This window comes from Halichoerus grypus, chromosome X (assembly GCF_964656455.1).
Source record: "Halichoerus grypus chromosome X, mHalGry1.hap1.1, whole genome shotgun sequence".
In the NCBI taxonomy this organism is placed as follows: Eukaryota; Metazoa; Chordata; class Mammalia; order Carnivora; family Phocidae; genus Halichoerus; species Halichoerus grypus.
Window position 1 is genome coordinate 21,145,570 of NC_135727.1, and position 12,181 is coordinate 21,157,750.

General features: G+C 51.3%; 1 protein-coding gene across 6 annotated transcripts in view; it reads right to left on the reverse strand.

Moving 5' to 3' along the window:
- The window catches only part of BCORL1 (BCL6 corepressor like 1), a 61,403-nt gene that overhangs the window by 17,218 nt on the left and 32,004 nt on the right, over nucleotides 1-12,181 (reverse strand). For 3 of the 6 annotated variants that reach the window (XM_078064974.1, XM_078064973.1, XM_078064972.1), the window contains 5 exons: nucleotides 11,306-11,471; nucleotides 10,370-10,666; nucleotides 10,114-10,194; nucleotides 7,728-8,117; nucleotides 3,600-3,823 (listed from right to left, as the gene is read on the reverse strand). In XM_078064974.1, the coding sequence (XP_077921100.1) occupies nucleotides 3,600-3,823; nucleotides 7,728-8,117; nucleotides 10,114-10,194; nucleotides 10,370-10,666; nucleotides 11,306-11,471 (1,158 nt within the window). The remainder of the gene's footprint in view (nucleotides 1-3,599; nucleotides 3,824-7,727; nucleotides 8,118-10,113; nucleotides 10,195-10,369; nucleotides 10,667-11,305; nucleotides 11,472-12,181) is intronic. The other 3 variants (XM_078064975.1, XM_036077723.2, XM_078064976.1) reach the window with 3 other exon arrangements.

A 12,181-nucleotide genomic window follows, 5' to 3' on the forward strand; every position in this document is an offset into this window, starting at 1 on the left:
ACGTAGGTCTGGTATCTTGCCTCTGCCACCCACTAGCTACAAGACCTGGGTTGAGGCCCAACCTCTCTGAGCCTCACTTTCTCCCTTGTGGGCTCTTCATGTGGGGAGTGTTAGAGGAACTGTGTTCGAGGAACGGAGCTCCAGGAACCAGACCCAAGGAGCCTCATTTGCACCTGGACCTAAGTTAGATGATGAGATTCTAAACTGGGAGCTGGGGGCACCTGGGTGGCTCAGTCGGTGAAGCGTCTGCCTTCAGCTCAGGTCATGATCTCAGAGTCCTGGGATGGAGCCCCGAGTCTGGCTCCCCGCTCAGCAGGGAGCCTGCTTCTCCCTCTGCCTCTCCCCCCACCCCCACTCGTGCTCTCACTCATTCACTCTCTCAAATAAATGAAATTAAAAAAAAATAAAAAACTGGGAGCTGATGTCATAACTGGACAAGACTTTGGGGGGCCTTGGGAGAGGTAGGTCTGCCTTGCGTGTGGGAGGGACATGAATCATTGGGCGACCAGAGGGCAGACTTTGCCCTCATCAGATTCTAAGATGGCCCCTGATGACCCCTGCTGATATTTGTGCTCTCATGTAGCCCCCTCCTGCACTGGACAGGGCTGACCTGTGTAGCCAACAGGAGAGTGCAGAGGTGACAGTGTTTGACTTCCAAGGCCACTTCCTGAAAGACAATGTGGCTTCAGCCTTTCTCTCTTTTGGATCACTTGTTCTGGGGGAAACCAGCTGCCACGTCATGAGGACACTCAAGCAGTCCTTTGGAGAGGCCCCCAGGGCAAGGCAAAGAGGCGTCTCCTGCCAATGGCCAGCCATGCGAGGGAGCCCCACTGGAAACGGACCCTCCTGCCCCAGTCAGTCCTTCGGTTTAATGGAGCCCTGGCTGACACCTTGACCGCAACCTCATGGGAGACCCCAAGGCAGACCCAGCTAAGCTGCTCATGAACCCTTGACCACCAGAAGCTGTGGGAGATAATATGTTTGCTGTTGCGTTGAGCTAAGTTTGAGGGTAATCTGTTAGACCACAAGAGACAACTAATACATACCATTTATCCAAATCCCTCAGAGTATTACCAAGGTCTCACGGAAATCCTATGTCTTCTATAACATTCTATAATACTCTAGCTTTCCTTCTCCACATATCCAGGGCACCTAGCCTGAAACAAATAACCTGGTACTTGATGCTGGACTTTTGACTTCCTTCCACTATTTCATGGGCAAGTCTGGCCTCCCCTGTTAGGTTTGAGGCTCCTTTGGGGCAGGGTTCGTACTGTCATCTTCACTTTTATTTCTTACAGCACTTCACTCAGGGCTGGACACATCATCACAACAAATATTTGTTGACCTGATTCAAGCCAGCTCTGTGCAGAGCCCTGGGCAGACTGAAAAGTTACCTAGAAAATCATGAAGCCCGGGAAGGGATGGCAGCAGGGAAAAGACCAGAGCCCAGGGCATTTGTCTCCTCTGGTAAATCCCCAGACAACCAGAGCTGCTATCCATCCCCATCCCCAAAGGGCAGAGAGGTCCAGTCACTAGCAGGAAGGCACGCCGAGGAGTGTAGAGTGGTGCTCTACTACCATGAGGACAGAGGTAGAAAATGGCACTACTGGAGGATGCTGGGTAAAGTGCCTAGGTTTTTGCTAAGCCAAGCCAGGAGCCAAAGGGTGACTCTCCTTCCGGGGGCAAGAGCCGCCAGAGACAAGCGAGGCTGCCTGAGAGGGGGAGGAGCAAGAACAAATGGGGGCCCCCTCCCCTCTTCCTCCCTGGCTCAGAGCCCCTGTGGGAAGAAGCCTTTGGCCAATGCCCCAGCTTTAGTGTCGCAGGCACGTCTCCCGCCCTCCCCCCGCCCCGCTTCCCACTACAAAGCACCGTGCCATGGGGGCATCCAGAGCAGGTGGTGGTGACTGGGAGAGAAAGAAAGGCGGGAGGGAGAAAGGGAGGCCCTGTGAAGGGACAAAACCTCTCTGGGAGGAACATTTCTGCAGACACACTGCCAGGCGGAATAACCAGACACAACTCTCAGCGTGTGTTGCTGAATGTCAGGCGGCCAGTCAGTCACCTTTGTGTGGGACAGGGCCATCTGAGTGTCTGGGGAGGAGCGGGGGGGAGAGGAGGGGGACGCCCACCTTTCACCAGAGCCTCTCAGTGTTGCAGTGTGTCCCTGCCTGGCTGCTCCCACCCCCAGCGTCTCCCGGATACAGACAGAAGCCACCCATTGACGGGGTGGAGGCACACGGGAAGAGCCGAGGCAGTGAGGCCTGCTTCCCGTCCTGACTCTGTCACTCGTGACCCCGAGTAACCTCGTGCCAGTCCCTTAGCCTCCCGGAGCCTCGGTTTCCTCACCATAAAACGAGGACTACTAACAGCCACTGTGGGAATTAAGAACGACCACGTGAACGGAGCCCTCAGCACAGACCAGACTTCTTTATTCCCCTGGCCCCGCCCCCTCCGGGGGTCTGAGGGAATGGTCACTGCTACCTTGCCACTCCGGGCCTCTGTCCTCCCATCCTTGCCTCGACCCAAAGCTCAAGAATGTACACCAACCTCAAAGAGCACTTTACGGTGATCAAAGCCTTTTACATCTGTTGCCTCCTTTGTTCCCCCAAGCACCCTTGTGAGATGGAAAGGACATGGAGTATCATCTCCATTTTTAAAGATGAGGAAATAGGCTTGAGTACCTTGTTTGAGCTGGAACCAGATTCCAGGAGGGGGAAGGGAAAAGGAGGGGGAGACGAGCACCTGGGTCTCCCGCCTTTTGCCAGTGCCACTCAGGGATCCCTGCTCTGGAGCTGGAAAGAGCTGGAAAAATCACAACCACCAAACAAGACCACTATGACCTTTTTTTTTTTTTTTGGTTGCCAATGACATTGGGGCCTGGACCTTCGCTTCTCTCAAATGTAAAGCTCACCTGAGGACTGAGGACCGTGTGATTTTTTGCAAATGGTATAATGTGGAACCTGAAACCAATGATGTGAACATCAGAACCCCCAAAAAGATGTCAATTATGAACAGGGATTCTAGAATGCTGGCCTGGCTACTGACTGGTGAGTGCCCACTTACCTGCTCCTCTGCTTCCCCGAGAAGCAAAGGAACTGGTGAGTTGCCAGTGGGAGGGCAGCTCTAACTCCTTCAGCCTACCCTCAAGCAACCTTTGTCTGGACATCAACATCCTTGCTTCTACAAGTTGTTTTCTACCTTGATTGATTCAGAAAACTCTCTGACTGGTTTCCAGGGAGTTAAGCCCAGACAAAAGCTTCTTGATTGGATGTTAACAAGCTATTCAGGCTAACATCCTGCCATATTCTTCAACTCTTCCCTAACTCAAAGGAGATCCAAGAGCTGTTGAGGAAAAGCCATTAAGAACCAAACCTGAGAGTTTGCAGACTCTTATTGTTAACTGATAACTTTAGGTCCCATTCTTCAAATGTAACCCCCAACTCTTCTGGAACTACTTCAAAATACTTTAATAAATATGAGCTAATTGGGTCCTCCTCATCCACTTACTCACTCACTCAGATGACTGTTGTTCAAGGAGCCTGTGGAAAGCCTGCCACCCTAGCCCGCTTCCTTCCCATAAACTCCCCTCACTGGCAACGCACCTTGGCCTCTTCTGAGACATTTGCCATGTGCTTGGTCTTGCACTTTCGTTTTCCTGATGGCTTTTCTGAATTTTCAAGGCAGGCTGGCTCCTCCAGGTTATTTGGGAGGAAACCGTTTGGTGAATCCGAGATCCCCTGGGCTTTGTTGGGCAAGAGAAGGTTCCTGTTCCTGAGGCGGTGCTCCGAACTTTGGGAGGAAGTCTTCTGCTTACGGGCCTTTAAATCTGAAGGCAAGAAACAGGAAAGAATGGATGTCAGGGAAATGGAACACAGAAAAGCAATGCCTTCCTCTACGATGAATCAGAAGGCTTTGGGGAGTCGAATCTCAGTGCTGAGCTGTGTAACGATCAGCTACCAGTGTCTAGTGTGGTACCAACAATGCCACTAAACGCTTCTCAAGTGGACACTGTACTTCAACATCCAAGTCTCTCCTCTCCAAGCCGGTGACAACCCCCAGCCCTGCCAGCAGGGGGCGGCCCAGTTGGCTGTCCCCAAGATGAGGGTAATTTTAAAAGGATTTCCCCATAGCCCAGAGCAAATCAGAACCTTCTTTTCAGCTTTTCCCCCATCGGCTTTGTCTCTTTCTCCATTCTAGTATGAAAACAAATTTAGCAGCTCTGCTGAAGCGAAGCATGAAGTATACTGGGGTGGGGCGTAAACGGAGAAGTCTTCCTTCATTGCCTCCGCCCACCCGACTGCCTGGTTGGTCACTCTCTGAGGACGCCAAGATCGAAGCCACAGAAACTCCCTGAAACCAGAAGGTGCCCTGGGCCTACTTAGCTGATGGACAGTCACAGAAACCTGCTGCCTTCCCTGGTTGGAAATCAAGTCACTGGGATACACTGGGCAACATCTCTAATTCTAGCCACAGCTCATTAGACAAAGCACTTTCTAGTTTCAAAAAGTGTGGCTGTGATTCGAGGGGCGCCTGGGTGGCTCAGTTGGTCAAACAGCTGACTCTTGGTTTCAGCTCAGGTCATGATCTTGGGGTGGTGGGATGGAGCCCTGAGTCAGGCTCCACGCTTAGCACGGAGTCTGCTTGAGATTCTTTCCCCCTCCTGCTCCCTCCCCCCACTTGCCCCCCAAATCTAAAATAAATTAACAAAAATTTTTTTTTTTAAAGTATGTTGTGATTCTCACAGCTCTTTCCAGACGGATCCCTGAGTGGCGCTGGGAACTTCGTTGCCAATAGCCTCATCCCACAGGTCAGTCCTAAACCTCAGGTATAGGGGGGATAGATTGGGTTTACTCTTATCTCTTAACTAATATTAGTGTCACATGGCTTGGCCACTAGCTGTGTAATTGGCTTGAGGCAAGTCATAATTGCCTACATAATCTCCCACAGTCTCAGTTTCTACGTCTGTAAAATGGAGAAGGTATATTCCACATCAGAGGACTGGTATGAGAATTAAATGAGGTCACATATACAAAAGCCCCTTTATAAGGTGTTATAAAGAGGAAGGCATCCTTATCATATTATTGCAGTGCAAGCTCTTTAGGGAGGGCCATGCCCATGTGTTCTTTATTTCCCCCACAGGACTGAACACATGACAAAAGATCAGTATGTCTAGGAAATGAGTAACTGCAGCCTCAGTTTCTCCAATTTGTGAACCAAGGGAGTTAAGCAAGATCCAAGAATTCTTAGCTGGCCTCCCTTGACCGTGGCATGTGTTCTCACATGTGACATTATCAATGGCAAATCCAGATGCGGGAGCCATCACTAGAGTATGAGGAATTGGCTCTAGGTTACGCACAGCTCTTAGAAGGCCAGTTATCATACCAGCGCTTTCTCCCAACTAGCCCCAACCCACCAGTGGGTCCTCACACCTGTCCAAGAACGGCTGTGTTAGATGGCTTCTAATGGCAATTCCAACTAGAACATTCTAAACTGGGACTTTTGATGCAACAAGTCTGGGCTGAGGCGAAAGAGGAAGGAACAGAACTGTGCCTTGTGAGGGAGGACCTCAGGAAACATGGGGACGCCATATTACAGCATTCACCGCCACAGGAAAAGCAGCAGCTCCCTACCCCGTTGACCCAGGGCTGGGCAGGCTCTGGAGCTTATTCAGCTGCAGTGGAGCAAGAACTTCATAGTAGCATGGAAAGAAACAGAGTGGAAGCAGTAGCTGGGTAAGTGGAAGTGGCTCTTCCACTCCAAACCCAGAGCCAATTCTTATCCCCTCTGCAGGTCAAGGAGGGAGATACCAAAGTCCAGGACAAAAGGAAAGGTCATGAGGGTGCCTGGGTGGCTCATTCGGTTAAGTATTTGCCTTCGGCTCAGGTCACAATCTTGGCATCCTGGGATGGAGCCCCTCATCGGGTTCCCTGCTCAGCAGGGAGTCTGCTTCTCCCTCTCCCTCTGCCTTTGCCCACCCCGCCCCCCACCCTGACTCATGCTCACTCTCTTTCTCAAATAAATAAATAAATAAAATCCTTAAAAAACCAGAAAGGCCATGAGGCTCAGACAGAAGTAAGGTGACCTGTCTAGTTTGGCCTTTGCCTGACTCCCTCATGTCAACCTGAAAGATAGGCAGTAATAGGAAGGATCAGAGCTTTCCTGAGAAGAGAGATGTTTGCCAGGCAATCCCTTCATGAAGATGTCACCATAGGATCTGGAGAAAGGTAACCAAACCATAAGCCAAAGCCAACAGCCTTGACTCAAAACCCTTAGACATATGCACGGAGGGAGAATGACTATGTTCCAAAGCTGCAGCTGCCCCCAAATCAAACAGGACGCCTTGCCAAGCAGTTGTTCTCCATGCTCCCAGGGGTGTTTACGTAAAGGCTACCTGTCCACAGTGCTGCAGAGATCTCTGCTTTGGGTGGAAAATGGAACCAGATAACCTCGAAGGTCCTTCTGATTCCAAACCAGTAAGTTCCACAGGAAGCATCCAAGCTTGCACGGAACCAGCTCTCAGTAAAGAAGACTGCGTGACACAAAAGCTCTTCTTCATCCAAACACAAGTGGCTGAGACCAACGGCTTGATGCCTCATTCTTGACCAATCCCTTATGGCTCTGGCAGGAAAAAGGGAAAATCATCCCCACCCTGTCCCACAGTTGATGAAAATTAGCTCCCTTACCCTCTGCTGGAAGTGAGGTTTAGCCTTGTTTGCGTTATAGCAAACTCAGAATCTATTACCCCCTCAGAAGGCAGCTATTCTGTTTTCAATAATAGGGAGACTGTAGATATTTCCCAGCAGCGCAGGATAAATACATTATCAGAGACAATCAAATGTTGCTTCAAGGGCAGAGGTCAGAGAAAGAGAGAGAGAGAGATTTGCTCTTATGGAACCCAGAGACATACTTTTTGCTCATCTAGAAATCTGCTATAGAAATGCCCCCCCAAAAAAAACCCAGAAATGGGCCCAAACAATACTTAGCAGAACATACTGATATTAGCCTTGGTGACAGTCTGTGCCTCCATGATTATATATTATAGCATCTGACGTAGCCAAAGAAAGCCTGGTTTTCTCCTTGGTCTGCCTGCTCTTCCAACTTGGGTCCAACAAAACTGATGGCACCTTGGGTCACCTCAAAGCTTCACTCTGCCTCTTAAGAACCTTTGCAGCTTTAATCGAGAAAGCAAAGTTGTGCCCGCTTCTACTTGAAGTTCTTCTGTTAAGTTGAGGAAACTTGGTACTTCTCTTTAGTGTAGGGGCTGGAAGCATCCCCAGAAAGGCAGCCAATGCCTCTTTCTTCTTGAACCCAGGATTCTAGGAGAAAGAACCCAGCCTCCCAAGAGCCAGCTCCCTCAAGCCAACCAGAGAACTCCCTGGTATCGAGTTGTCACATGCCAAGGATGCCACTGTGGCCTTGCCCAGAGGTTCAGACTCTTATATGAAATTGGAGGGCTCGGGCCTTCACGTCCTCCGCTCCCCTGCAGGTCAGTCCAAACTCATTCAATCTGAACCCCAAGCCACAGCCTGGGGCCTGGAGTTGAGTGACCCCCTCTGGCAGCTGGAGCACACAGCACCAGGTTTCTATGGGTGCAGAGGCCTTTGGCTGGCGAAGAGAAGGCAGAGGTGGGAACACCCAGGATGCCCGAAGGTCCCCAGAAGCCAAAGTCACTGTGGCCTGGGGATGAGTGATAGCAGCTCGCTGAGGCAGCAATCCCCAGCCAGCCTTACCTGCTCTCCCTTTCCGCCGCTGCTCTTCTTCTTGCTCCGTCAGGTACTCCCCAGTCTGGTATTTTCGGCTCTTCTGTCGTCTCCGCTTCTTCCTCTTCACCAGGCCCTCCTCCTCATCTTCCTCCTCCTCCTCGTTGGTGTCCCACATTTGCCGGGCAGCCTCGGTCCTCCAGGGCATTTCTCGGGCTCGCCACAGGTGCCGGCGGCCCTGGCTCAGCAGAGTCTTGTCCTGGGCATGGTGGCTGCGATACTGCGTGTCCTGTTGGGCCTTTCTCACCTTGCGACGCTTAGCCGGGGTGGGGGTCACATCTTCTTCCTCCTCTGTGGGGAAGATTTCCTGGCTTCCCATGTCACTGTCTGCCATACCAGCAAAGGAGCTACAGATGCTTCCTGTGGGCGGGATGTACAGAGGACGGTCAGGGACCTCTTCAAAGGACAAAGAGTATGGTGTCGAAGCAAGTGCCCTGGATTAGGAGCTTGAAGGTCTGGGTTCAAGTTCAGGCTCTGCCAGTTATTAGCTGTGTGCTCTGGGAAAGTTCCTTCACTTTTGTTTCCTCCTCTATAAAACGGGGACACTGTTCTCTGCCTTACTGGCCTCACAGGACTGTTTTGAGGCTCAAATGAGATAATCCGCCCATAAGCATTTTACAGAGTCCAATATACCACACAAATATCGAGTATCCAAGCCACACGCCCTTCCTCATCCACGTTGCTGTGACTTTAACTCATTGCACAAACTCTTACTTAGTGCTTACAAGGCGCCAAGCATTATGTGAGGAGCAGGAGGAGGCCACAGGTCCCTGCCCTTTGGGAAATCAGGGTTCAGTAGCAGGTGAGGGAGGGCAGATCGGCAGGGCACCCCCACCCCTGCTCGCTAGGTGACCACCAGTCTCACTGACAGAGCCACCCTGGGCAAGCAGAATCATCACAAAAGAAGAGTCTCAGGAAAAGCGAAGCAAGGAGTCCCTTTCCTGTGACACAGCCTGGGTTAGTCCCGCCCAAATGCTCCTCCGCCAGGCCCTCTTCCCTCGCGTTGACCCCACCTCCTATTAAGTGGCCAAGAGTCCAGGGGTGGAGCTCTCTCCCTGCACACCCCCCTCCTCCCCACCGCAGCGGCTCCTCACCGCTGGACAGGCACTTCCCTCCCCTCTCCCCAGCACCCCGGCACGATGGTACCTTTCCTGCCCTCCTCCACCATCTTGCCAAGAGGCCATTTTCATCCCCACTCCTTCCTTCATAACTCTGCTAACCACAAAAGTACGACCCTCAATTGGCCCGGCTTAGCACAACAGCAGATCTGATGATCTTCTTCAGAAGCAGCTCTGAGACACCACCATCCTTCTCCCAAGGACTCGCTATTAATTCGACAATCCCCAAACACAAGCGAGGTCAGTGGAAGAAAAGAAATGGTTTTGAGGCAAAAGGAATAGTCCTTAACCAAAGCTTCAAGTCGGTCAGACCGTTTAAAGACAGCAAATATCCAGCAAAATTTCCATATACAGACAGGCAAGGAACGACGTGTTCTGGTTAATCTAATATTCTGGTTAATACAGAATCACCAGAGAGATCACACAGGGATCACCAATTTCCAAAGAATCAAATGCAGTACAATGTGTTTAACAGTAAAACGAGACTGGGCATAATGTAATCACTCTTTGATGATTCAGAAGACACTTCAGGATTTTGCGAGGCCTCCAGGCCGTCATTACGAGCCCCAATTACCACTGCGCTCTCCGTGAGCTGAGGGTGCCAGTTAATAGAATGTCAGCTAGCTGAGTTTACACTGCGCCCTGCTTCCCCATTCTAGCCACTCTGCATGGAAATACGGGTGAAGCAGGGCAACCATTTCTAGTGCTACACACCAACGTGGAGGCTGGCAGGCAAAGGCGGGGGCTAGAAAGAGCTATCTTTCTTCAGACACTGAATACAAATTCAGGGGGCCAAATGCGATTCCACCGGCCCTGACAACTCAGTGACCGTTGCCGATTTTGTTGACGCCTGTCACACAGGGCAGTAAGTCCAAAGGTTGCATGTCCGTGCCTGAGACTGGCCCCACTGACCACGAGATGCGAAAGCTTGGAGTAGGCCGGTTTTCCTGAGTGGCACAGGCCTTTCCTCCTTCCACCACTGGCTGCCAACGAGAGATGTCAAATCCCTGCTCGGAAACGCCCTGTTTGGAAAAGTGAAGCAAGCAGTCCTAACATTGTGGGCTGTGTTCCCCCTCCCCACCCTGGGCTCTCTTGTCTCTGCAAGGAGCTGGGCATCTTAGCATGGTGAGTCAAAGTCTCAACTCTCCACCTGGACCAATGGCAAAATCGCTCGACCAGATTTCTACCTCTCTCTGCAGAGAAGGGCCAAGATGGGCCGTGGCTTCAGACTCACTCACCAGACTGACTGCGCGTCCGCGTGCTCAGAACCACAGGGATGAAGTCACGGAAACTGCTCTTTGCTTTCTTCTCCAAGGAACCTGGAGTGACGTGTGGTTTCAGGGCAGAAGGTAGAAATATCACAATCAGGAGTCCAAGGACTGAAAGCCCCACACCCCGCGCCCCCATCCCAGAGAGGCTCGGGTGGAAAAATCAAGGGAGGATTTGTGTCTTTCCCGGCGTCGCATTCATTGGCTTTCCTCAGGCTGCTCTCACCTATGTACATCTCTTGGAGAAGGAGCACTTCCCCGCGGTTTTTGAAAACTGGGAGTTGGGTCATTTTTGCTGACACCACAGAAAGGGCTGTGTACAGAATCGATTCGCCAGCTCGCCAGCAAGTTGAAGGCCTGGCTGTCTGTAGGACTGTGAGGCTGCCGCACCTCCACAAAGTTAGAACTAAGCTGGAGCAGGTCCCAGATGAAGGCAACCTCAATGGATCGTAGAGGACTGGGCGAGGCAGGAAGATGGGAGCAGGGCGTAGTGGAGAAAGGAAAACTGCCGCATAAGAACAGACTAGAAAAAGGCAGGTCGGGTCAGACAGGCAAAGCCATGAAAACAGGCTACTGTACACAGGAACACGTGGGTGTCTCTCTCTGATGAGGGCACCAAGGAACTAGCGTGGCAGAACACACAGGTCAAGTGCACACCTCCCGACTCCAAACATACTGCGTGTCTCTCGATAATAAGGGTTCAGGATTTCCCTAAACGCTTCTGGCTAGCTAGCTGGGTATTAATTTTTTAACTTTTTATAATGGGAGTTTTCGAATATACCAAAGGCAGAAAAACATGTGTCATGAACCCCGTCCTGCTGTTTTGGTCTCAGTCCTCACGAACCCCATTTCTTCTCTGAGCCTAGACCCATTGCAGGGTAATGGCTCGGCTACTCTGTCGTAGGACTGACTTGTGTTTGTCTGAAAACCACCCTCTTTGGCCCTCAGAGCGTACCTTATTCTAGTGACCAGGGTGAACAGAATAAGCCCCATTCTCCCTTGCCTTTGATTTCAGAGGTGTCAGTTTTATCTTCTTTCCATAATGAGGAAGTCTCACTATTCTGGGCAGTGCAGAGTCACCCCCACCCCCCAACCCGCCACTGACCTGCCACGGGGATCCCTCTACAGCCCAGCCCAGAGGGCGAGGAACTGAGGAGCCTACCTTCCTCGTGGCCATCAGCTCGCTTTCCTGGAGACTGGGAATCCGGCTTTGCTGGCTTCCGGTGCTTGTGCTTTACCCTGACTCCATTGTGCTCTTTTCCTGAATCTGAAGCCCCCCTGGGGCTTTTCTTGGTGGGTTCCTGGGGGTCACTAGGCGGCTTCCGGCACTGTGGAGAGGTAGAGAGGGTCAAGTCTGAGATCAGTTTCTCTTCTTAAGAAAGCTTTGCCAATGGTAAGTCCGGGGCCCCGTTCTGACACACGGACAGAGCTCAGAGCCCAGGTGGGGGCCCGGGGCAGGGGCTTTCTGGGCCTGAACCCTGTGCCCTAACTAATCTCCACAGACATCCACACGCCATCATTTTTACAGGTCTACGGAGGCTGCATTCACAAGCCACATCAACACCCAAAGTCATTTTCAAAGGCACAAAGTCAGGCCCATGCTCTCTACATCCAAACAGCAATAGAGACGGGCAGCAAACAGAAATGCCTCTTCGGCAAGTCGGGTGACCACACTGGTCAAATACCTTCAGTGCAAATGGTACAGACACCAACAACTGAAAACAATCCTCAGCCTGGGCCAACTCAAGAAAAACGGTCTATCTCCGTGTGTAATAAATTCAACGAAGGCGAGAAGAAAGGCATGACACGGGAGCAACTCACATTGGCCCGCACTTACGGAAGACAAGGAAAAGGCCGAGGCATTATTAATAATGCCACTTGATACTCTGCAGTACTTTCAACGTCTCAAAACGTTTTCTTCTCTGTTATTTTATTTGATCTTCCTGACAACCCTGAAAGCAGAAGTTAATATCATCCCCACTGCAAAGACCAGGAAACTGAGGCTCCAAGACTAGAGGTTAAATGCTTTGTCCAGGGC